This window comes from Microtus oregoni, unplaced genomic scaffold, assembly GCF_018167655.1.
Source record: "Microtus oregoni isolate MIOR12 unplaced genomic scaffold, Mior012 000021F_ref0000039, whole genome shotgun sequence".
NCBI classification, from domain to species: domain Eukaryota; kingdom Metazoa; phylum Chordata; class Mammalia; order Rodentia; family Cricetidae; genus Microtus; species Microtus oregoni.
The window spans coordinates 28,561,745-28,588,275 of NW_024543080.1; the positions used below are offsets into that span (position 1 = coordinate 28,561,745).

At 45.1% G+C, this 26,531-nt stretch overlaps 1 protein-coding gene across 1 annotated transcript in view; it reads right to left on the reverse strand.

The window, feature by feature from the left end:
• Positions 1-2,193: 2,193 nt before the first annotated feature.
• The window catches only part of Rhoh (ras homolog family member H), a 33,774-nt gene continuing 9,436 nt past the window's right edge, over positions 2,194-26,531 (reverse strand). Inside the window, exons 2-3 of the mRNA XM_041671493.1 lie at positions 4,436-4,554; positions 2,194-3,726 (exon numbers count right to left, since the gene is read on the reverse strand). Of these exons, the coding sequence (XP_041527427.1) occupies positions 2,944-3,519 (576 nt within the window). The 5' untranslated portion in view covers positions 3,520-3,726; positions 4,436-4,554 and the 3' untranslated portion in view covers positions 2,194-2,943. The remainder of the gene's footprint in view (positions 3,727-4,435; positions 4,555-26,531) is intronic.

A 26,531-nucleotide genomic window follows, 5' to 3' on the forward strand; every position in this document is an offset into this window, starting at 1 on the left:
ACAGATGTGTGTGTCCCTTCCCCTTACACTGCTTTCCTCAAGTCTGATAGTCGTGATGATGGCATTGAGAGAGAATGTGTCAGAAAGGTGGAGCCTTCACAGATGGGATGAAGGCTCTTAGGAGAATTCACCCCCCCGCTCCACATAGGGACAGGGCAAAAAGACATCAACTAGACGAGGAAGAGGTCCCTCTGTAGAGCCTGACTGCGCTGGCCCCTGACCCCAGAATTCCCAGCCTCCAGAATTGTGCTAAGTTCACGCCATGTTCTGTTGTAGTGAATAAAGAAGAACAAATAAATTGACCATTTAAATCCACTTTTCCATGTAAACATGAATGTATTTAATCTTGCCACTTGAAATAATAAAGGAGAAACATACAAACAAAAGCACCATAAGTATTGACGGGGAAGAATCACATGTCTTCATGTAGACGTGTAAAACTGAACATACAGTCCTGTGAAGTACGCCCTTTTTTCCACAAAGTCCTCCTTATCTCTTCCACGTCTCCTCGGGTCTGCTTCCCTCTCCTAACTGCTTTGAGGCCCAGTTTCGGCCTTTCTCTCTCCAGCCAAATTTGACACAACCTCATAGTTCCTTCCCTGTGCTAGGCCCTGGGGACACAGAGCTAATCAGGAGGTAGCCCTGCCTTGGGGACACAGAGCTTAGTAGGAAAGACCGCCCCTGACTGGCTAAGTTCCGACCAGCTGCCTGCCGGGAAGGCTTCACACATAAATTCCTGCCCTCCAGTGTGAGAGCAGACCCCCCTGAGTCCTTACTCCAGTAAAGGCAACGTCATTAGCATCCTCTCTGGCCACCCTTTCTCTTCCTCCCTCCATCTTTCCCACTTTTAGATGCTCCCCAAGCCCCACCATTTTTCGATAGAAAGAAAGAAAACTATTAGGGAACAACTAATTTAGTGTGTGGCAATTCGTTTCTTCAGTGTGTTTTAAAAGATTGCAAAGATTAATCTCGAAACTGTGCTTGTTGTTAAAGACCTTTGGTAAGCCAGGCATGGTAGCTCACACCTATCATCACAGCATTGGAGAGGCTGGGACAGGAGGATCGCTGCAAGCTTGAAGCCATCCTGGGCTACAGTGTGAGAACAAAACAAAAAGTTTCAATTCCCCAAACACACACGCCAAAAGAAAAATCAATACAAAAACCTCTGTGTGTTGAAGAAGAAAATCAGAGGGCATAAGGGACATGGAGGATATAGCCTCTGTCTCCTCCCCTGCCTGGACAGTTCTTCAGCATTCCAACCTTCATGCCGATGGGACCATGAACTAAAGACAAGCGCTCTCAAGTCAAGAGAGGCAGGTGGCCCAGAGGCAAGGACCAGCCTCAGAACCAGAGGGCTGAGAGAGTAGCTGAAAGCAAACCTACCAGTCCTATGCTATGGGGGTAACTCCTCTACCCAAGACCCAGGTCCCAGGCTTCTGACTGGGTGTGGAAGAGAGAGGCAGAGAAGGCAGCGTGGGGATCGTTAGATGATATGTTTACCAGATTGTAACCACAAAGAACCAGGAAGAGAACCAATGTAATAAACTGATCTGCTTATACCAGCATAATCCTCAGTAGGGATGCTCCTTTGGGCTCCTCGCCCTTCGTGGTGACAACCACACAACCCCTTAACAGTTCTGGGCTCCAAGAAAGATGGCTCAAGTGGGTCCTAGCTATTAGCCTGGGATGGTAAGTGACAATCTGGGAGTAGAAGAGGCGGGAGATACAAGCTTTCAGACAATTAGAAAGGAGGGTTGTGTGGCTGCACATGGCCCTATTCATTTAGTATTTCACTGGTAACTCTTTGCTATTTGAGTAATTACTACAGGCTTTTTCATTATCAAAACTTGGGACTTGTGATGTTTTTCAAAGTGATTATCTATTCATGAAACAGTAAAAGCTATAAATCCTGCCTTTCCCCTTGTCCCTATGTACACATACATGCATACATAGTTGGCTTTTTAATTATCTTAATTCAGTCCTAGAATTAATAAATGATGGGGTCATGCCTAGTTTAGAATTCAAATGAGAACAACATTGTCAGATTAATTATCGTTCAGAACATTTGCCTGTCCTCTTCTTCCAAGACCTGTAACCAATCACAAAGCCCCCATCAAGAGATGCAGGCAAGGAGAAGGGTCCCCAAGCTCCGCTGATGTTTCTTTGCACAGTGTGACTCTCTGGCAGAAAGATTTTTGTTTTTCTTCTCTGTCTTACTGAGTGAGAAAGGAATACTTGGTGTGTTATTGGAGCTCTCTGAGTGACAGGTAATATCGTAAATAAGAATTTTTTTTTGTATTTACATAGAAAACCTAATAACTGTTCAATTTCATTTGGTGGTGTTAAAATACCTTACAGCCTGAAGCTGTATTTTATACACAACTCTGAGTAATAGGGAAATGAAAAACGAGTTGCAGGGACAGATTTATGGTCATTTGAAAGTGTGGTTATCCAGAGAAACACAGCACGCAAGGCGTTTCAACCAAATTAGATTCAGGAGAAAATAGTAGCACTACAGACATATGGTTGAGCCCCACAAAGTTATTCCCCTCATTCAGCAGCTTGCCTTTTCAAAGACTTCCCAAGCATGAAAACAAAAGCTGTAGAGTTGATTATTATTTAAATAAAAATGTGAGTTTAAATATGGCATACTTGGGAAATTCACTCCATTGTCTAAGTTAGGATGCTTGTTTTAGTTTTTTATTGAAGATGGACTATTCATAAAGCTTCCCAAGGAATCTCTTGGGCTGTGCTGGGCAAAGAATGTATCTGTAGAGCACAGTTAGTGGAGGCAGCAGGGCCCGACCTCCCCGGTAACTCTATCCAGAAAGAAAGGCTGTTCAAATGTGCCGAGAAAGAGCATCAGCCCCTTGCTTGCCGCCTTCCACTCTCCCATTAGTCTCTGAGGTATGTTCGTGAATATTGGGCGCAGGACCTTGGGGTTTAGAAGATCTTGCACTCATTGATGGAGAAGAACTTCCTTCTGTTTCGTCTCCTGGCCTGGTTGACAGCCGTCCGGACTGCACATTCAAATACCTGCTGTACTCCCCGGTTGCTAAGGGCTGAGCACTCCAGGTAGCCCTTGGCTCGCACATCCTGGGCAAGTCTCTTCCCTTCTATGGCATTGATGCAGGAGGCCCTGTGGGGTCCTGACTCTCTCTGGTCAGTCTGTGTGGCCACAACCAACACTGGGGTGCAGGGTAGATTGCTCCTGATCTCACTAATCCATTTGTTCTTCAGATTCAGGAATGAGCTGTGATTGGCCACAGAGTAACACATGAGTACCACATCTGCCTGCTGGTAGGACAGGGGGCGGATGCTTCTGAAGGCGTCGTTGCCCGCAGTGTCCCAGAGGCCCAGGCTGATCTGGATGCCGTCCATGAAGACATCCACGCCAGTATTCTCATACACCGTGGGCTTGTAAGCCTCCGGGAAGGTCTCGGAGGTGAAGCGTACCAGTAGCGAGGTCTTCCCCACGGCACTGTCCCCTACCAACACGCATTTGATAGAGCTCAGCATCTTCTCTGTCTGAAGTCCTACTTCCCAGCCCAGGATGCTAAGGGAAAGAACCCTCAATGAGCTGTGGCAGCAGACTCCATCTCATGGGAAGACAGCAACCAGGGTTTATGTTCTCAGAATCTTGGACATCAATTATAGATGTTACTTCTGCCGGCCCCGGGGAAAGGCAGCAACTCCTTGAGAAAACCTCTGAAGCTTGGTTGTTAACTGGAACAGAAAGAGAATGGGGAAACTGAAGTTTTTCTTTCTGATGACAAGGAGCCTCTTCATTGCCAAAGTAATTAAAAGTGAGGATCCCACCCCAGAGTAGCCATTCAACCCTACTCATCCAGTCCCATTCCCACCTTTGACAAAATAAGATAAAGCTTATTATTATCCAACATTTAGCACCTATAACATCTCCTGGCCAAGAGACAGGAGTAGCTTGTCCTTAAATATCAGCCCTTGAATGATGGGTATAGTGGTGCCCATCTCTAATCCCAGGAACCAAGAGGCTGAGGCAGGAAGATCCTAAGTTAAAGGCCAGCTCAAGCTATATAGCAAGAGATTCTATTGAGAGAGAAGCTGGGAGAAGGGGGGAGAAGGGAGTGGAGGGGAGGGAGGGAGGGAGGGAGGGGAGGAGAGGCAAGGAGAAGAGAGGAGAAGAGAATCAGTTGTGATGATAACACAGCTCTGGTCACCACATGAAAAAGGATTCAGTTGGGGCTGGAGAGATGGCTCAGTGGTTAAGAGCATTGCCTGCTCTTCCAAAGGTCCTGAGTTCAATTCCCAGCAACCACATGGTGGCTCACAACCATCTGTAAAGAGGTCTGGCACCCTCTTCTGGCCTTCAGGCATATAGACAGAATATTGTATACATAATAAATAAATAAATATTTAAAAAAAAAAGAAAAAGAAAAAGGATTCAGTTGCTCACCTGGTGTGTAAATGACACTTGTGAACCGGCTCTTGACTTGGCCAAGAATCAGGAAGGCAGGAAAGGCAGCTGGGCGTGTGTGGCCTCAGGCTCTAGTAGGTCCCAGCCACTTTGGAGAACTGCAAGGAAGAGAAATTAATGAGGGATGGATACCGTATATAATTTCCTTCCCTTGTTGGCAATCGTCCAGTCTTTGGTTTATGCAGGAATTTGAGTTGAAGCAGGAAAAATCACTGGAAGACTGACAGTTGGCTGTGGTTTCTTCCTTGCGATGCTTTGGTAAGGTTGGTTAGATGGGGAAGACCCTCCGTGGAGTTCTCTGCAGCTGCAAGCACACCCCTACAGGGCAGGGGGTGTCTCTTGACGTGTTGTTTAAACTCTAAGTCTTGGTTTACACACCTATAGAGCTGTGATGAGTTTAGAGACGTGGAGATTAAGCTTGTCAACCATTTGGAACCATCAGCCCTAATTAAACAAAACAACTTGCTCAAAAACAAGTACGCTCCCCACCAACTTTTAAACGGGACTGCACAAATACGGCAGGACCTGAATTTTTTACAGGGTTAGATGGATTCTCACTTGTCTGTGGGTCAGAGAGCTCCAAGCAAAGAGAGCTGTCTTGCGTGCAGCTATAATTCTCTCAAGGCCAGCCCACTTCAGGCGAGCCAAAGGTCCTTCCAGTCTTCAGAATCCAGAGTAAAGATTGTCAACGCAATTGGCCTTATTAACATCCCTGCTAGCAATCATCCTGACATACCACACTTAAAGCACACCCAAGGCAGGCCTCTGTAAGAGGAAATTGCCCTTCTAAATCCTAAGGAATCCTCCAAAGACTTTTTTAACATCCATGTCAGCTCGCGGTGTCTGTTTAGATGCGACAGCCTCTGCGAATGAGTTAGATAAACAACACACGAGTTTTAGGAATTCCTTTTCTCTGAACACGTAAGCTAAGTGACCTTGGCCAAGTTACTCAACCCATCCGGATCTTGAACGGTCTGGGGGCCATCAGGGTCTCTGTCTTCACACTGAAAATGCTCAACCTTGACTGTCCCTGGCATAGTGGCTGCAATGCCATGTGTCCACCAGACTCTCTCAAGATGGCCTGGACACCCATTTGCCACCAGTTCTTTCACAAAAGGGCTCCACAATGCCCCAGGTGGACTTTATCCCCTTAGATTCATAGACGACCTAAACATGAATTTGTGACTTTGCTTACAGCCAACACCTCCTTATTTGTTTATGCCAGTGTAGCAGGACAGAATTAGCAAAATGGCATGTGTGTCAGATTTGTGAGTTATTGCAGTGACATATTTCTAACAGCTTTATTGTCAGAGTTCCTGAGCGCATAGCTATGAAAAGACATCCCTGCCGTGTCACGATAAGAGGGGATAAAAGGGCGGGCAGACTTAGAATGGCCCCTGGAGTACCTCATTAGCTACATGTACAATCACATTTAAAGAGTTTCTTAACTCCACAATGCCTCGGTTTCCTCCTGGTAAAAACTGATGTAATAATATCTGCCTCCCATAGTTGCTGAGAGTACCCTGTGGGTTTAAATCCTTCGCCTGATACATCACATGAACACACCATATGTAAGCACTGAACTATGCACTCATTATCAGTAACATTGTTGGGAAATACCACTAAATATAATTGCAAGCAATTACTCCTTCACATGAGGAATTTGAAGCATCACCTAAGAGATCTCTCTGGCGAAGAGTGGACTGTGTATCTTATTCCCAGAAATAAAACCAAAAAACAAGACAGAAGTTTCTTCTTATAGCACAAAGTTAAAATAGTACATAAAGGAAGAAATGCTGAGATGTGGCCCTGTAGGGCTCAGAAAATGCCAGACAGTAGAAAAGGGCTCTGTGCGGAGTGAAGTGACTTTCCCACACAGCCCATCATGACTGAGCGACACATGGGTTCAGCTCTCAGAGCCGTGGTTCCCCACGCTGTAAGCAGTTAGGCATGTTGAGCTTGCCTAGTGGCCCCACTAGAATGCAGCCAAAGGAAAACCTTTATTGCTGATCCGGTAGACAAGAACTAAAGCCCCGCACGATTCTGTAAGGTGGAGTGACAGGCCAGGCCTTTAGTAGATGGCCATATATGGAGCTGGTGGAGAGGCAGAAGATGCAGCAACTCCCTATATAGACATGATCTTCAGTCTCTGAGGCGTGTCTCATCCACCCTCAGGACAGCCACTATGGCCCACATGGGCAGCACGGAGTCTGGTGGGCTTTCAGTGGTTTCTCCTAAAGGACATTCTCCCTTATACTGCTTGTGGGTGGAAAACAAAAGCGAGTTTTCAGCAGCATGTCACGAGTGGCTAGCTGGCCAGGCGTCCTCTGAGATGCTCTAAGGAATACCGGTGAGGGACCTTGACGCTGCTTCTCTGTGGCTTCAGATTAGAATGAATGAGCCTCCGGTCCCGGTATGTCAGAGTCTCATCTCCGTGGCCTGGTTTTCCTTTGTTCTCTTCCAACTGTTTCTAAAAAAAGAGGGGGAGGGCACCTTCTGCAGGACTCCACAGTTCAGACACAGAGTCACATGGAAGAGCGCAACCATGCCACAAAAGAAAAGATGCTGGTCCTTCGGTCTACTCTGACAAAGGAACAAAGGGAGGCAGGGAGAGGACTTGGGACCTGAGCTATCCTAATCCTCTTCCTCTGAGGTCAGACACGTAGGGCCTCAACTCTCACCTTGAGCAGACAGACTTTCTTTCTCGCTAGGTCCCCTTTTATAGACAAATTCAGCGATTCTCTAGCAGCTAAAATCCTGCCCCTCATTCACGCCAAAGCGCCGCCCGTTCTCAAAAGCGTTCCTTGACTCCCGTGCCCTATCTCCCGTCGCCATGCCTATGGACTACCTCAGATGCCCTTCTCTGTCTCCGTAATTCCCCCTGTATTTACTCGATGCCAAAAGCAGCACACAGCCGAAACAGCTAGACCCATTCGTCAAACCAGAACCAGATCGCATCTTCACAGGGTGTTTGTGAGAACCGGATTTGGATGAAATTGTGGCAGCTGATTCCTTGCTGCACTGAGAAATGCTTTCTCGTAGAGAACCGCTCTCATGTGTGCCCTGGAAAGGAGAGTCCCTCCAGAACACGTCATAGGAGAGAACAAACATCAAATTATAACTATGTGGATGGCTTTTAAGTAGAGATGGCTTTGGTGGTTTGTCAAAAACGTTGCCCTTCTAGGCACAGTCCTAGCACTGTGAGACTGAGGCAGGAGGACTGCTATGAGTTCCAGGCTAGCATGGGCTACAGAGTAAAACCTTGTGCTTCCCCCCCAGCCCCCCAAAAGAAACACCCGCAGCAGTTCAACAGTTCAGAAATTCAGTGAGAATCACCATAAGCAGTTCCCTTCGCTTGCTGGGTGATCACCAGTGCTTGGCTTCTGTGGGAATTTGCGTGAAAGCAGAAAGCACTGGAACGCTGGTCCCATTTGCTCTGGCTTCTCTCTTGAAATTCTTTTTTAAGGTTGGTCACTAATGGGGGAACCCCCTGTGCAGTTCTACAGCCGAAGGCAGGCTCCGTTACCTACGCTGAAGTATGGACCTTTCAATGTGTTGTTTGAACGTGTCAAGGTGCTGGCTGTTCTTGGGGCCTGTGATTGCAGGTGGATCTGTTTCCTTCATTTTGCTTATGTGAATTTAGCAATACGTTCACTAAAAAGGCATGCTTTACTTGTGCAATTTATTTACTCCCTCTCTGTGTGTGTGTGTGTGTGTGTGGTGCTGGCATTAAACCCTAGGGCCTTGCACTTATGAGGTAAACACCCACAGAGCTATGCCCCCGCCCCACCTCCCCCTACCTGCAGTCTCTGCAACTCTGAAGAAGTTATTTTGTTTGTGTGTTTTGTTTCTTCAGTTTGGGCTCTGAAAGGAAGATCAAGACTGAGCTGGACCCTCGAAACAAGCAAACTTTCTGGGCTGAGGGTGTAGGGTGCTGGCAGGTGGCTCCCCTAGCATGTGTGAGTCTCTGCATTTAATTCCCACCACCCCCAAAAATGAGTTTATAAGAGGTGCATTAGTGTCTTTGATTTAAAAACCAATCTAGCTCTGGGCAGCTAGACTCGCTTACGTGTTCTGGAAGCGCTCACTCTGATTTCTGGTTCCTTCCTATGTCAGTTTTATTCTCTGCTTTTGGAAGAAGGCTTAGGAAGCCGGGCAGCCGCCTCCAGTTACAGACACCATGGTTAATCGGTCATCTTCCACTGAGCCCTTCCTCCTTCTAGCTTACACAAGAGTTAGGGGTTTGGATTTTTTTTTCTTTCGGGGGGGGTGTTTTGTTTTGTGTGTGTATGTTTTAGATATTCAAAGACACTGGAATACCACCTGCTTATTAAATGCCATTAAGAAACTATCTCTGATTTTGTACAGTGACAATTGGTTTTTTGTTTCATTACACAAGTTGACTGAGATGAAAATAAAAACTCTGAAATATTGCAAATCCTGAAGCATGTTTGTTTGTTTGTTTGTTTACATTTATTTACTTGAGGGAGGCAGGATGCATGTCATCTCATGTTTATGGAGGTCAGAGGAAAACGCATCCAAGCTGAATCTCTGCTTCCACCTTGCAGGTCACAGAGAATGAACTCATCAGGCTTGGCTGCAAGCGCCTTACCCCAACTGAGCCATCTCAACAGCCCTGAATTTGAAACTTTTGAGTACTAACATAATCTTAAACTTAAGATTACACTCCAAGGAAATTTGCTTCGTGCACAAAATTACTTAAAATACCATGTATTAGTACCTTCTGCGATGTGTATGAATTGTATATAAAATATTCATGATTTAGACTTATGAGTTCCATTACGGACATATATCATTATGTAGATACAAATATGCCAGTCTAAAATATATGAAATTTAAAAATATTTCTGTCTCAAGCAATTTAGGCAGGGGATCCTTCGTGCACACGTGAACACATACTTCGCTTGTACAGGTCTATGTTCTCATCTGATAGAAAGTGCGACCCTTTTATAAGTAAAATAGATACAAATATTTATCTCTCTCCAGGAACCAGTGACGATAAGTGAGGAGAGGGTAATGTGCGAAAGATCGGGAAGCTGCTGATAAAGCCGCGTGGCGGGTGTGTGGGAGAATACAAGTTTACTTTTTCCTTTTGTGTTCCAAATTTTTCAAGTTGAAGGATTTTTTTTTAACCAGGCAGGTTTAGTAGCTAAGGCATGTCAGTGGGTAAAGACACCTGTCACCAAGTCTGAGGACCCTAGTGTGACTCCTGGGATACACTCCCTGAGAGGAGAGAACTGACTCCCATCAGATGTTCTCTGACCTCTATACGCACACACAGCATGCACACTGACCCCCACCCCTGTCCCCAACAAACAAAAAATAATAATTTGTAAAGTTTTAAACAGAGGGGTCTTTGATGGGTATCACTAGTGCTAAAAGTATGCTTGCCTTAGATCGGCCACCCTCCTGTCTCAACCTCCCACGTACTATGATTACAGGCCTGTGTAACATGTCTGCCTACTATAATGACTTTTTAAAGGCATTTGGAGTGATGTTGTTGGGGCATCGAGTGACCAGTGACTGAGGCAGACACAGACGGGCACCGGCACGGCCCATGCCTCCAGGTGGAAGCCACAAAAGTGGTGATTCAGGTTCAACCTGTGTTAGTGCCTTACTGAAACACCACCGCTGCCTGCTGCCGGCCGATCACTCTCTCCAGGCTGGCCCAGGCCGGGAACACATTCCGGCTGAAAGATAGGATTACCAAACTTTAACCGGCTAGCTGCTACATCACATTCAGTACCTTCCCTTGAACCCCTCCTCCCGAATTCTGCAGAATCGACTGTTTGCAAAGGGCAAAAACGTTAAAAAGGAAAAGAAAGAAATTCAGGAGTGAAACATGCGTAAACCACTAGAAACCAGGTCAGGAATCAAAGGCGGTCTGAGAGTTAGGGAGCTCCCGCCCTGGGGGCGCTTTTCTGACTGCAAAGGTGCAGCTGCAGAGGGCCATTCCTGTATTAGCAGGAGGTGGTTTCTCCCCCTAGTCCCTAAGTGCCTAGCTCCTTCTCTGATTTGTCCAAATTAGTCTCCACTAGGTCCATGACCCCTCCCACCTCCACCACACCACCTATGACCAAGGGAGCCACCACGTGCCACGGGCTCCCTGTGAGCTACCCACACTGTCCACCACATGTTCAGACCATGATGATGGGCAGCAGTCCTGCATTTGATTTGCTGGTCCCTTCAGATGACCTCATTTCTGGCCACTTCCTATTTTCTCTGGATCATCTCTGATTTGTCCAAATCAGTCTCCCCTAGGTCTGTGACCCCTCCCAGCTCCACCACACCATCTATGACTAAGGGAGCCACCATGTGCCAAGGGCTCCCCGTGAGCCCCCCCTTTTTTTCTGTTTGTAAAATTAGGACACATATATTATGGGATATTTCAAAACCATGAACGATCTAAATTATAAGGCGAAAAACAACTGCCTCCCACAGCCAAGAGCTGTGTGATATTCGTATACATATCCCTACTATTTTTCTCCCGCACTTCACTTTTTTTTCAAAATTAATATCATATTTAACATAAACATATTTTTTGTTTTTGTAATTCTTCTTGAAGACCTGATCTTATAGAATCCAAGTTAGCTTCCAACTCACTTTGTAGCTAGGGATGACTTTGAACTTCTGATGCCCTGCCTCCACCATCCCAGTCCTGGGATTATGGTCAAGCATGCCCACTCCTGGGTGCATGTAGTGCTGGGATCAAACCCAAGGTTTCATGCATGCTGGGTAAGCATGCTCTCAACTGGGCTGCAACCCCAATCTCCTCAGCTGAACATTTACGCTGTTAACATTTCCTATACCAGGATTTGCCCACCATAATTTTTACGACTAGATAAAATTGCAATATATGCAGACGTGAAAACATCATTTTTTGCTGGGTGTTGGTGGCGCACACATTTAATCCCAGCACTCAGGAGGCAGAGATAGGCGGATCTCTGTGAATTCGAGACCAGCCTGGTCTACAGAGTGGGTTCCAGAACAGAGTGGATTCCAGAGAAATCCTGTCTCAAAAAAAAAAAAGAAAGAAAGAAAGAAAAAGAAAAACATAACAAAACAAAACAAAAAAACTAAACCAACACACCATCTTTTATTTAACCATTTGCCTATTGTTAGATACTTTCATTCTTCCTAGTTTTACAATAACATGAAGATTTATATATAATTTTGTATCAATATATGATTATTTCTCTAAGATAAACAACAACAGCAGTTGCTGGGACAAAAAGGATGAAAGCAATTGCACTGGTGTTTTCCAGCTGTAGGAACACCATCTCATCACAGTAGCATCAATGTGTGTTTAATATGTATGATGTGCCCTGTGTTTTGGAAATTCCCCTGATTTCTGGTACCCCCTCATACCGAGCAATCCCCAGGCTGGAGGGTAACAAGTCCCCCACTGTGGAAAGAAACTCAGTGAGATGAAAGGACCCAAAGGTCATCAAAGTCAACCCACTCATTTCTCCCACGAAGGAAATGAGGAAGCAGAGAGCTTCAGAAAGCAGCTCAGCTGCAGGGGGAATGACTCCACGCCCAGATGGAACCTGCTGAGTCAGCACATTTTCCATCTACACTGGATGTTTCAAATGCATCGTGTCCTTTCTTTAACATTTGGGCTCAAAGCTCATGTAGCTAGCTAGCTCTTCCAAATTATTCACATTAATCTATCCCCCCCATCCCTCCAGGGGAAAGTTTCCACTCCATAAATAAAGGTGACCTTTTTACTCAAAAAGTAGCACCTGATTCTAAAATGAAATTATTCTTCAGACAGCTATTCCCTTGTTTGTTGACTTCCTTTTCAGACAGATCATCTGTCTTTTGGGTAATCATTACACTAAGTCCTTTAGGGTAAAGCCTCAAGTTGTGACTTATTTAAGTGATTAAGAGGGCAAGCCATTTGGCTCTGGACATTTAGCCCAGAGACCCAGCAGAGAGCGGTGAATTTTTTTCGTGTGAACATCTGTGAAGGGCCCAGGTGTGGAGTCCAAGGGCCTGGTTAGATTCTCACCACCACCCCCCTTGCTGATCAAAACCAAAACCTCAGGTGAGTCACAGACCCGGAGCTACAAGGTGTGAGTGATAACGTATACAACCTCTAAGTCAGACGAGGGGATGCTGGCTCCCACACCCTGCTGAATAGCCAACCTTTGGCAAGGAGTAATGAACACTGATATCTATCAGACATTGCTTGAGATGCTTTATGAAAACTGCCTCATTTAATAGCCACAACACTCTGTAGTCAACACCACTGTCTCCCCAGTTTACAGAAAGGAACAAGAAATAAAGCACCGAGTAGGAATGGGCCTTGCCCAAGCTATGGAGGTGGACTACTAGGGTCTGTACGCCAGCAGTTAGCCAAGGAGTCTGTCACGTGTCTCTTCACCCCTCTGGCTCCCGTGCCCCCGTGGATCAGGCCTGCCTGTAATCTTAACACAACTCGATCCTAAACAAAGTCCAAGGGAAGTGGGAACACTGAGTGACGCTCTCCAGTGTGTGCGTGACTTCCTCCTCTCTCCAGGCCTGATCTCAGACAGCAAGCAGATTTCTTCAGCCACCCTCACACACTGCTGGTTAGTTGTCCAGACGGAAGACAGGCAAGTGTGTTGGTGCACAGCTACAACCCCAGTAGTGGAGCGGCTGAAGCAGGTAGATGGTAAGTTCAAGGTCAGCCTGGGCTACACAGCAAGTTCAAGACTAGCTTGGACTACTTTTCAAGTTCTAGACCAACTGCAGATAACAAACACTGTCTCGAAAATAAAGAAAATAAAAACAAAAGAAGAAGATGTGGCTAGTAATATAATATCTAACTAGCAAGCGTAATCCCTAGGGCCAACCCCCAGTAGAGAAAAGAGCAAAAACAAGCGAAAGACCAGGTGTCTTCACAGAATGTTGTTGGACAAAATTTGGTAGCATGCAGTTGACAGGGTTGGACACTTTTAAACCTCCCTCCTCCACAGGACAAAACTATTTCTAGGAAAAAAACCATGTTCTTGAGCCAGTCTTTAGATTTAGAATAAGTTATAAAATACAATTCAACTCCTAGAACTCTAGATGTGATTCCCGTTCTCTACAGCCACCCTGCCATTACCATTGAATCCTGATCTACTGTTCAAGGGTAGGAATAGAAACGTCTGGGGTGGTATAATTTGCCTCTGAAATGCTGGTAGAATCTGCCCATGCTATAAAGAACTTACTCTGAGACAGTCATGGTGGCACCCATCTGTAATGCCAACACTTGAGAGTCTGAGGCAGGAGGATTGACAGGAGTTTGGGACCTATCTGGTCTAGTGCTTGGGCAGGGTTCTGTAGCAAGACCTTATCTAATGAAAGAAAAAAGGAAAAAAATGGAATAAAGGAGGGATAGAGGGAAGGAGGGATAGAGGGAAGGAGGGATAGAGGGAAGGAGGGATAGAGAGAAGGAGGAAGAGAGGGAAGGAGGGAGGGAAGGAGGGAGGGAAGGAGAGAGGGAGGGAGGGAGGGAGGAAGGGAGGGAGGGAGGGAGGGAGGGAGGAAGCTGGAGAGAGAAGTAAAGAGATGAAAGAGAAGAGGGAAAAGCGAGCAAGAAAAGAACAGTCTGGCATCATCACTGACAGCGTACAGTGATCAGCCAAGGGGACCCACATTGGTCTCACTGTTGTTTTCAAACTCTTCACAAACCATACACCACTTATGTCCTTGTGCCACCAACTCTTCATATTCCTGCCAGGATCTACCAAACGTTTGAATGCATATGCCTTCAAACCAGCAACTCTACTCTTTGAGCACATTGTGCTGGGATCCTTACACTTGTGAGAATTTCCACCTCTGTAGCCCTTGCGACAGCAACAAAGTAAATAATCTAACTGAATGGTCCAGGAAGAGGCAGTGATTGAGCAAGTGATGCCACATCCACACAATGGACTGTCTGTCACCAGGCTCTAAAAAGAATCCAGTCAGCCTCTGGGCATCACCGGGCAGTGTACACTACACCAGCTGAGAGGCAAGCTCTTGGCATGGCAAAGGACCCCTCCCTCCCATTCACACAGAACTTAATACAGTGGCCCTGGCAAGACCCAGTCTCCGTGTCCGAAAGAACACCAGTGCAGGCAGGGCAAAAGAAGGCCTTGCTCTCAGCAATGGGCGGCCGCTCCAGCTTGCTGGAGATGCTCACCTCACCTTACACTTGCTCCTCAAGAGAGCAAACTCCCCTAGGAGCGTGGCCGCTGTACCTTAAATTGCCCACTCTTTAAATTCTTTGGCATACAGACATGAGTACTTTTTAGGGAGACTTTATCACAAATACAGTCCACAGTGATGCGATTGAATGTCTCCCTAGACGCTCATCACTTTATCACAAATACAGTCCACAGTGATGCGATTGAATGTCTCCCTAGATGCTCATCTCAAAGACCAGGAAATTGAGACAGGACTGTGTAGCACCTGTGAAAACCACCAGGGCCCCTCACAGTAGGGTTCTTCTTTTAATGGCTTAATTTATTACTTATATGCATAATGTTCTATTAATATCAACTTAGAAATTCCAGAAGTCTGAAAAAATATGACAATCTGCCTTTAACTGACTTCCACTTAAACTTGGCCTAACGGGGACAGAAGGTGACAAAGAAAATGTTAGTATACTTTTAGATTAAGCCTAGAGGTTTAAAATTTTATTATTTTTTAACTTGGGTAATAATGTCTCTGACCTTTTTTTTTCTTTATGGAGGTGATTTCTTGGGGGGAGGGAGTAATGTGCAATGCACAGGGAGGCACCGTGATTTAATGACCACATCAAATTCAGGCCCTCAGAAGCTCCAACCTTGGCTAATAAGCCAGAAAGAGGAAAAGCAGGATTCTGCCCAGAGAATGGCCTTGTTCTCGGCTTCCTCCCCCAGGAAAATCAGAACAGGAGCAAATGAAGACTCTACCAGAGGTGAAGAAAACATGCTAGTTTCTAAGGTCGGTGTTAAAATCACCAAGGCAGTGAGATCCAGGGGGTGTCGTTTGAACTAGATCTCTGCTGGAGGAGAAAGGAAGAGAGGAGGATAGACCACAAGGACCCGGCCCTAAGCCTGCACACAGGTGGGGATCACAGACTCTAGTGTCTGAAGCATGGGTGACATTGGAGCAGATTTGTGATCCATTCTCTTTACTGCAGGAGCCTTCTCTCTGGATTCCAGTCTCTCCTGGTCTGTCCCTACAACATTAACAGGATCTCCCCAAACCCTCTTACTCTTCCCAACCTCAGTACCCTCAACGGTGCTGCCCTTCTCTTCCAATACATGTCCTTACTTGCTCTCCGTACCCTTCCCCAGAGCCAAACTCAGATGCCACCTCTTCCATGAAGTCTTCCAGGAAATCCCAGAAAACAGCCTTTCCCACTACTGGAGAAATTTTAATACTGTGGGGGAAATATATATGATAGCAAATGTTACGTGAAAAAAAGAAATGCTAAACAGTAAATACAATATAACCCTAACTTTTTAATAAAATGAGAGGGAGGGATAGAAATCAGAAACAATACCAAAATACTAATACTGTCTTAGTGTGGCTACAGGTTTTTTGTTTTTGGTTTGGATTTTGGTTTGGTTTGGTTTTTCTGGGACAGGCCCTCTTAGGTAGCCCTGTCTGCTCTTGAACTCACTATGTAGATCAGGCTGGCCTAGTACTTACAGTACTGGAGTGTTGGAATTAAAGGAGTGTGCCACCATACTTGGCTTATTTTTTTTTATCTTTTTAATGTTTATTTAAATTTTCCAGATTTTCTTTCTATGTATATAACTGCTATATAACAAAAATTATACACATAAAATCTTATGATGCTTTGCAACAAAAGACTATCTAAACATACCCTCCAGTTCATTTACTAATACTGATGAAGAGTCACCTCCCCTTTCTACTTCTTCTTTTGTTTTTTGTGGCAGGGTCTCACCAGGTAGCCTTGACTGGTCTAGTGCTCACTCTGTAAACCAGGCTGGCCTCAGATTTACAGAGATCTGCCTGTTGAGATTAAAGACATTCACCACCAGGCCCAGCTGTACAGTCACGTTCAAGAAAGTATGACACCGGAGGCTTGGCCCAGGATGGGCTGGGCTAGTAGAATGCCCTTGGACAAGCCCAGAGACACCACCATCCCATCTTCTTCACCACTGCCTCATGGGTCATGAGCAACTGTTGCAGAACCTACCCCAATTTAAAATGAAGGAGAGAAAGCATGGTGTCCAGTAACCTAAAGCTGGAGATTTTGCCTCAATATTCCTCCCAAGGAGAGGGAGATATTAAAAATGCTGTTTAAAATTTTTTTACAAAAATAAAGTATCTCCTTATAATTATGAAAAAGCTGAGACCATCACAAGAGACTGTCAGACCATGAGAAAAGAACTTAGTGAAGCGGGTGACATTTGTAAATCAGAAGAAACAGAAATGACAGGATAAGCACTAACTGCAGGCCCAATGTGCTCTCTAGGCAAGAATGGTGGGCATTAACCTGCAGTGCCCACCCAGAGACACGGATGGGGCTCCAAAGGGCACATCGGTCACAGGTGCCTCACCCTCTACCCACAAGGAACCAGAGTGGAGACCAAGTTTAGACTCCAGAGCAGGAAGAAAGGGAAGGTGAGTGAGGAAGATGGCGCCCAACTGGGTACCTGGTAGACATTTTCAAATCCTTTCTAAAGAAGCATATATTTTTTACTTGGAAAAGCCAAGCAAATAACCTTTCAAAGTCAGTTTAGAGCACACACAGTCATTTGAAAATCATACTAATGTATGTATTATTACCACCTAAAGCAAAACTGACAAAAGTTGAAAGAAGGTTGTTTTCATGTTCAGATGTTTTGATGTCCTGTTCTCCCAATGCAGGACTCCACTGGACCCCCATTTCTCACACTCCTGCCATATGGGCAGACTTACCCAACCTGAGGCGTTGTATTATAGTTCCAGAAAACTAATAGACTACACCAAAAATGCCATGCCGATCATAGTCCAGTGACCAAATGACCAATGAGAAGATTAAAGAACTTGCATTATACCCAGAAAAGTTCCTCAATATTCTGTGCTTTCTTCTTTGGACTTTTAAAACAAATGGGCTAGGGGAAAGAATATTGCCACAGAGAAACACGGGGCTGCCCTGTTGGGCAGCTGTCCCAGCATTGTCCCACTAAGAAAAATGACTCTTCCTAGAGAACACATGGAATTCTTATCTCTGTCACCTGATCAGGGAGGGTGGCACAGTAAGCTATGTCCTAGAACATGTTGCTACAGGTTCCCCCAATCAGATCCTCTATGGACTTGTTTACTTCTGAGATTTTGTTGTTGTTGTTGTTGTTGTTATATTTTGTATGAATGAATCTTACCCATAAGAGTAATTCTGAAAACCTCACAATGGGATCTTGTTTTATTTCTAACCTGGTCCAAGATAGGTGAGTGTGTGTGTGTGTGTGTGTGTGTGTGTGTGAGAGAGAGAGAGAGAGAGAGAGAGAGAGAGAGAGAGAGAGAGAGAGAAGAGAGATAGTGTGTTCAGGTACTAGAAGAGTGAGATCCACACATGATATTTTTTTCAGAAACAAGGTCCAAAGAAACTTTGCTGTCTAAAGTTTGGTTTGAGTTGAAAGAGTCTGTTCCCTGCTGCGTACCCCGCTGGACCCATGATTTAGAGGCTTCCTTTCTCCGTCACATGAAAGCCTGTTATCTTTCTCTTCCCTTTACTTATCTTCTGGCTGGATGCCAGGGTCTTCTTGGCAGACTTATCACTGCCATTTGTGCACAGAGCAGAATATTCGTTTTTAAGGATTACAGACCAGAATCTAATCCGCTCCCCACAGCAAGAGGACCTTGTAAACTCACGACTGGTCAAACTGCAGAAAATAAGTGTCCATGGTATGCTCAGCCACAGATGGGGCATCGAGATCACACTTCAAGAGACCATTACAGAAGAGTGGGTGGAAAGACTATAAGAGCCAGAGGTCAGAGGAGACAAGGATAAACCAACGTCTTCTGCACTCGGCATAACTGCTGCACCCCTGAGCCCACGGCAGCTGTGGTTGCCTACACAAGACCCACAGAAGACAAAGCCATCTGTCAACATGCCGTCATGGAGACAGGAGGGGTCATAAGCCCCACTCCTAGCTGAGGAACTACTGACAGTTGATGGTTGCTGGCAGAGGAAGACTGTTTGCTTCAGGGGTGTGGCCCCGGCAGACTGACTACGCTTCAGTGGATGACCCACCCCATATGTATGTGGGCAGAGCTAACAGGACTCAGGAGGTTGTTTAAAAAGAAAAGGACAGGAAGCTGGGAGGAGGTTGGAGTGTGGGAGTTGATCTGGAAGGTGTTATCAGAAAGAGTTGGAAGTGGATATAATCAAAACATGTTATGTGCACATATAAAATTCTCAAATAATTAATAAGGATACATTTGTTTAAAAGATTCCAGCAGCACACTTCTTGGTCTGGGACTATCAAGTAGTTAATTCTTGGGGAATCTTCCCCACAAGAAGATGGTGAAGGAAGCAGTTCCTAGATCCAAAGAGAAGGCGAACAAGGGGTACCTCCAAGCATCCAACAGGGGACCACATTACCAGAAGGTACCTGCCTGCCTAGGGTGACGTACAGGACCATAACAAGGCCCCCCACAACAGATGTGCCCTCCTAACAGACTAGCAATCAGTTTGCATGTGTTGAGATGTGAATCACTCAGAAGGCCAAGCCTTCCTCACAGTCCTCTGTATTCTGTTCCCCGGCTCTCCTCAAAGCCAGTTTCATTGGAAGAGAAAATACCCAAGAGAATCAAGCAAACAAATCCCCCCCCACCCCCGCCACTGTACACCATTTGAATCTGGAGTCCCCCTGTAAAGAACCAGTCACAGCAGACCTTTAAATACTCCCACATAGTCGGGGGCTGGGAAGAGTTGACCAAACATAAGGGCAATATCTTAGCAATTGGTAGAATTAGGTGGATATATATGACTCAATTTCTTATTTTTCCCAGCATCCTAATGATATTTTGTTCTATTTGCCAGTATAACTTTAAAATCCAGATACATTTTTATATTCTAAATGTTTAAAGGACTTACTGAAACTTTATTAGCCTAGCCTAGAAGTTTTAACAATGAAGAATAAAATGTAATAAGTTAAGCAAATAAGGCCCGTTTGCACTGTAATATAGTAATGAATTTTTAATTACATTTATTTGATTATCTTGTGGTCAATTCCCTCCTCCCACCATGTGAGTCCTGGGAATTGAACTCAGCTCATCAAGTTTGGTGGCGGGTGCCTTTACCCACTGAGCCATCTGGTCAACCACACATTTCTTCTTGATTTTTCAGGTTAGCACACACGAGTAAGGGGTTCATCGTTGCATCTTATTACACATGTGCCGTTATCCTTCATTCTCATCCATTCAGGACTATTTTTACGAAATGCTTTTCTTTGACTGTATTAAAGTTTTGGGAAGAGTCAACACCTCACTTTTCCAGAGTTATTTTCCCTTTTTTAAAGGCAAGTTCTCAGGGCCAACTGAACAGCTTGCTGACAGTGTGACTAGCCTCGGACACTCCCAACATACTCACTTTTTCCTTCAAATAACTTATTTTTTCTCTGATCAATGGACATGGAATATGCATATACTAAAACCATTATTAGTGCTTTATCTGAAATTCAGATTTTTAGCTGATATTTTGTATTTTTACTTGGTTAAGTTGGATTGGGGGGAACCCAGTCAAAAGTCAAGATAATTGCATTAAGCTCGGTTGCTGGTGCAGCTTCAAAGTGTGCCTGCATACAGAGAACAAATGGATTAAATTTTGTTTGGTCCACTGGAAGAAAGTTACCACCACTGGACTTAATTTTATCATCACAGGGAACAAGAGGGTTTCATCCCAGGTCTACAGGCACGGAGCATTTTGGAGATACGTGTGTTCCTTATTCCAACTCCTAGAAATATAGCCGTGCCCTACATGTCTGTCCATAATGGGTTGCATATCCAATGATGGTTCCACAATATTATAGCGTCTGTGATGTCATTGCTGTGTCCTCCCCCACCTGTGATGCCATAGCTGTCCCCCACCTCAACCCCATTCCACCCCAATACTGGAGATGGGATCTAGAGATCTGAACACTGTAGGTAAGAATTCTACCACTGAGACTTAGCCCTCTTTGGTTTTTATTTTATTTTTGAGCAAGGGAGTCAACTAAGATGTCCAGGCAGGTTTTGAACTCACTCTTGCCCAGGAAGGCAATTCTACTGCCTCAGTCTCCTGCAATTACAGGTTATGTCACCATGCCCAGTTTAGTAGTTGCCATGAGTTATGTAAGTATACTTTATGAAGTTTGTAGAGTGACCAAATTGATTCAGGAAACATTTCCTAGAGCCCAGCTATATCATCAAATATCACATGGTCATCTTTCAAACAAGCACACCTCGGAGACAACTATTCTTCAAGAAGCAAACTCAGGAAAACAAAGGCATCTCAGCTCCACTAAACATCCAACCATGTAAGCCCAGCCGCCCACCGCACCATCCACTCAGTGCCTACAGAGTTCTAGACCACGTTGCAGGCTCTTTCATACATTACCTCATCTTCTCTTCATAATAATCCCCCACGGTAGGAAACACCCCTAATTTATAGACCCATCAGATGAGACACAAGGAAACATTCATAGCCGCTGACTGTGCTCGCTGCTGATTGGAGCAGAGCTACAGCCCTGAGTGTCGCACCATCCTGTGGTGCTGCCAACTCCTACATAGGGGGCAGGAACCGGAAGGCAGGACAAGGCAGATGAATAGTTTTCTGACTCTGACCAGGCCCTCGAGCACTGTCCCCCCATTCCCTTTGTGTGTGTGTGTGTGCATGTGCGTGTGTGCATGTGTGTGTGTGTATGTGTGTGTGTGTTCTTTTAGACAACATTCTGACAGCATGGCCCAGGTTAGCCTTGAACTCACAGCAATCCCCCTGCCTCACCTTCCCAAGTGCTAAAATTACAGATGTGAACCACTACATCCAGCTTAGAGGCTTCTCCTATGTGCTATACCCATGCTGGCAGATAGACCTAGATTAAGGCACAAAAAAAGCAGGGTTAGAATCTCAAAGAAACAGCATTTCTAGCACCGTGAGCTCTCACTTTATCCTCTGACGTCTGTACATTTTATCTACTATTTAAGCAACTTTTCTTAATTGCTTGCTTTACACACAGCGCTCGCCGGTCACGAGAGTCCCTGTTTGGAATTTAGCCGACTGTGGAGACCAGATGCAGATCTGCTGCTAGGGAAGCAACCAATGGAGACAGGAGATGACTGGTTAATGAAGCAGATGCATCAAAGAAGAAGGCAGACCGGAAACGGAACGGGATAGAGTGGAGCTGAGAGGTGCTCAGGCTTAAGGCCCTGTTACGGACTTATGGAGAAAGCTGGACTTCCTCTGGGCTGTGGAGGGAAGGATGTTAAAGGTTGGCGTGGAAGCAAGGAGGATTGGCAATGGTCGAAACCTCCCCAAGTGTCTCACAGAAAGTGGCATTGAATAAAATCTGGAGAGAAAAGGAGTTTCACAAAGCAAAAACGGGAATGTGCAACGGCCTGAAGAAGTAATACCACCTACATGTCTAGGGACCAGACAGATGGCTCTGCCTGGACCTCGGGCTACAGCTGGAGAATGAGAGGAGCAAGAAGAGAAGCTAGGCCTGCTGGGATGGCAAAGCACAGGCCATGCAAGTGTAAGAACGGGAGTCTCAGCACCCAGAGAAGTGTCAAGAGGCGCAGTGGCCTGCCTGTAATCTTGGCCTCGGGAGGAAGAGACAAGTGATCCCACAGCAAGCTGGTAGTCTAGTCTAGGTGAATCATGAGCTCTGGGTTCAAGTGAGTGGCTCTGTCTCAATATACACACACGGTGAAGGGTGAGAGAGGAGCGCACCTGACATCAACCCCTGATCTGAACACTCATGAATATGCATGTTCATGCACACACATACACACACACACAACCCCCCACACACACTAACCCACATGCACACACACACACACACAAAGAGGTGAGATAGAAAAAGAAAGTTAAGCTGGGCATTTAAGACCCTGGAAAATCTGAAGGTCTTTGAGATGTGGGTGCTTAGTGGAGCTGTAAAATATGTTGGGTAAAACATTCTTTCCAGTCAACATACAAAGCAGGCATTTTGAGAGCTAAGTGTACTAATGTGCACACACACACACACACACACACACACACACACACATTAAGGATGGCATAGTTCTTATTCTTAAGAATCCTTACCCCGCCAACACCTAGCACTGACAGTAAATGGTGAACGCAGAGACTCAACGCTAAGTGTTAAGAATAAGGGGCAATTGAGTGCTAGCCCTAATCAGGGCATTTCTATCACTCCCTCTAAGGCTCATGGAACATCACAGAAAAGGGGCAGAAAGAATGTAAGAACCGGAAGACGGGGAGATGAGGTGCATGACAGCGAGCACGGTCTCGTAGGCCTACCCCAGACTGGCCCTGTCCATTAGCACAGAGATCCACAACCGGGCAATGTGCAGAGAGTGAAGGATTTGGACTCGGTCCTCACCCCTCCTCTAGAGGTTCAGGGGTCTTTTTAAAAGAGGAAGAGGTGATGGATGATTCCAAGGAAACTGTCTTCCCAGCATAGCAGGACAGATGCCATATGAATTCACAGAGATTGTGGCGGCATGCACAAATCCTACACGGGTTCAAGCCAGACAGGGTCTTAATACTGAAGGGGGAAGAAGACATGGGGTCTTTATATTCAATACCCTCTGGCAACTGAAAAAACAACTTTCTCCAAGAGACTGTCACTGGGTATCTCAGCCACACTCCAGGGCGGGCCCCACGCCCAGGAGTATTTAGCCAGCACACAACAAACTTCATGGTTTTTTATTTTGGTTTGGTTTGGTTTTTCGGTCTTATTGGTCTCTTGGTTTTGGATTTGTTTTTGTTTTAAAGAGAAAAACAGACAAAAACATAAAGTTGGGTGGGTAAGGAAGTGGGAAGAATCTGGGAGAAGCTAGGGAAAATGAAAAGACTGGCCCACGTGGCCTGATCCCTCCCTGCTGAGCTATTCTGGGGAAGTCCTTGTTTTCGAGAAGAGCCCACCAGGTTCCAATGGGGAGTTCCTAACCCAGGGTCACTTTGCAGACAATTGCGTGTGTACTTGAACCAGTTCCAGAACACAGGCAGGCTCCTGCCTACTTGTTCATGGAGCAAGGGATGCTGGCTATTTTAACCACTGTTGTTAGACAGGTCTTGTGCAACTTGCAGGCAGAAGCATTGCTGATAACCTGCAAGTCTCACTCACAAGCAATTCGTGTCCTAACATGATCCTTAGTTACTGTTAAACCAAAGCCAGAGTTCGGAGCGTAGAAATGCTGGCAGGCAAGCCTTATAACCTCAGTTCGATCCCTGGATCCCACAGTAGAAGGCAAGAATCTCTGACTTCTATACATGGGCATGGGCATGCTTACACACACACACACACACGCACACACCACACACACACACACACACACACACATACACACAATAATAATTAATAAAATGTAAAAAATCCAGAAAAAAGCAAACATATTTGAAAATGTAATCAGGGATATTACACAAATCAAACATGAGATTTCTCTCAGTTAAATGAAAATTCTCTTCTTTTCTAAACTATGCTTTTAAAGAATTTTTTAATGTTTCAATTTATATTTAGCATTTGAAAGGATCAAAAGATGATACAAAGTAATTTTCTTCTTATGCTAAAATGAATACACTCATGATTTATCAAGTACACATGTCTTCAAAGTATATAAAAGTTGTTCCCAAATCGAATATTTTTGGTTCCTTTGGGAAATTCCCGACATGTGAAGAACTTAGAAACAGTCAACTGTATTCATTTGAAAATTTATTTCCTTTAATTCCAAAACTAACTATAAAGCAATAGAGCTAGATATAAGATCTCTAACTTTAAAATATAAACTCGCCAGCCTTTATACTCCAGTTCCCATCATTAAAAGTGGTGGTGCACACTTTTAATCCCAGCACTTGAGAGGCAGAGGCAGGGGGTCTCTGTGAGTTCGAGGCCAGCCTAGTCTACAGAGGGAGTTCCAGGACAGCTAGGGCTCCACAGAGAAACCCTGTCTGGACGGGGTGGGTAGTGCTTTCTGTACATATTGAATTATAAGACCCAAGAACCTTAAATCTCTCTCATCTAAGATCCTTTGAATTTCAAAAGGTAAAATATAGATGTAGAGATTTTGAAGCATCAAATTTCTTCAAAATGTCACAATAATTTCCACATCATAAGCACATATCACTGTGGTCACTAGCTGTGTTTTAATGAGACAGTATCCCAGAGCCGATAGTCACTCTCAAAACTGGCAAGGCAAAGAAAAGGGTAACTGCAATTGGTGGATAGCATAGTGAGCTTATCTACCCGTGGAAAAAGAAAATCAGTCAGTCATGGCCAAATTTAACTGCGAAACAGCATCAATGGCTGATGAAAATCAATCTGAAGTGTGATCATTTTAGCCCTCCAAAGAAAGGGCCACTATGCCAGAAAAGCGAAAGTGTAAAGTTACCTTGTCGCCGGTCAACAACAAAAGCATGAACATCAGTTGAAAACGCTGGCCTTTTGTTTTGTTTTCTTGACTACAATTTTGAAAGGTAGCAGTCTGGTCTTAAATCGAAACCACAGGCATCTAAGGCCCGTTGGAAGAGAATTGAACCTTTCTCCTAGATAAGCATTTGATGGGTCTTTCCCAAGACAATGGGCAGAACTTGGGGAAATCCAAAGAACATTCGATCTAAATTTTACACGGACCTCCCCACTCTCCACAGATTTCCACAGCTCTAGAATTTAAAACTAATCATATTGCCAAATATCTGTTTTAATTACTTTCCCCAAGATCTAGATGATGAAAAGAAATAAAGCTGACCACGGGCCTTGGAGAGACAGTTAGAGTCTCCTTTGTTCTTTCAAATGCTCCTTTTGAGAGTTAGCAGGATTTCTCTTAGACTGGAAAGCAACACCAGGACTGTTCTCTGTGGGTTCTGTACACCTTAAAGTGAAGAGACTGGGTAGGGATTTTAATACACAAAAGCTTATAGGTTGCAAAGATGCATTCCTGTGAGCTTGTTAAAAAGCATATGTCTCATTTGCTACAATGGCCCAGCACTACTATTATGAACCTACATTCACTATTAGATTTTAAAGCCAACAGTGTTGTAGATGTTTCTCTGAGAACCTAGCTACAGGAATAAAATGACGATATTGATGTAGAGATGTAGGAAACTGTGGTACTGCAGATATGTAAGGGTTTTCTGGCTTTACCCCTCATATTTCCTGTACAGACCTTTAATGCCGTCTACCCTGTCAGCATAAGCAGGGCCAGGGCCGCTACTAACATCAATTCAGTCAGTTACTGTCCAAAGATATGGGAGCTGACAAAAGTCAGGTTTTATCTGGAGAAAAGCATTGCGGAGCAAATTATATGAAGGGTTTCGTTGCCAACAAAAATGGCCTTACATCATTTCAATTTGGTTGTAAATATACGGCTTTCCCTTCCCCGTTCCTGGGTAGGAGGACTGATTCCATGTGTTCTTAGAGGTTCCCACCATGGCGAGCACTGCCTTCAGCTCACGTGGGATAAAACTAAGAAATTTTGTGGCAACCAATAAAAAAAAAAATACAAGAGAGAGAGAAAGAAAAGGGTTTGTGACGAGGTGTATATCCTCAGCCGCGTCTCAAGAGAGTGGTAGTTGGGCCTGGAGGGAAGGGAGACAAAGAAAAGCAGGGTTCTGCCTGAAAGAAAAGAGAAGGATCTGGAAGGGAGAGGAAGCAGCCACTCACCTGCAGTGGCACTGGCTAGCTAAGGGCAGCAAGGACGCCAAGTGGCCTGTAAAACGGGTAAGTTTGCCCTTGGCCTTTGCCGCTCCTTGGCTTACAGTGGCATGCTGCCCTGATGAGCCATCCTCAGCTGGAAGTATTGTCCACTGAAAATGCTCTCGGTAACATGCTAACTTCCCAGCTTAGCCTGTACCCACATGCCAAGCACGCTAACATCAGCCTGTGCCTGGGCACAGTCA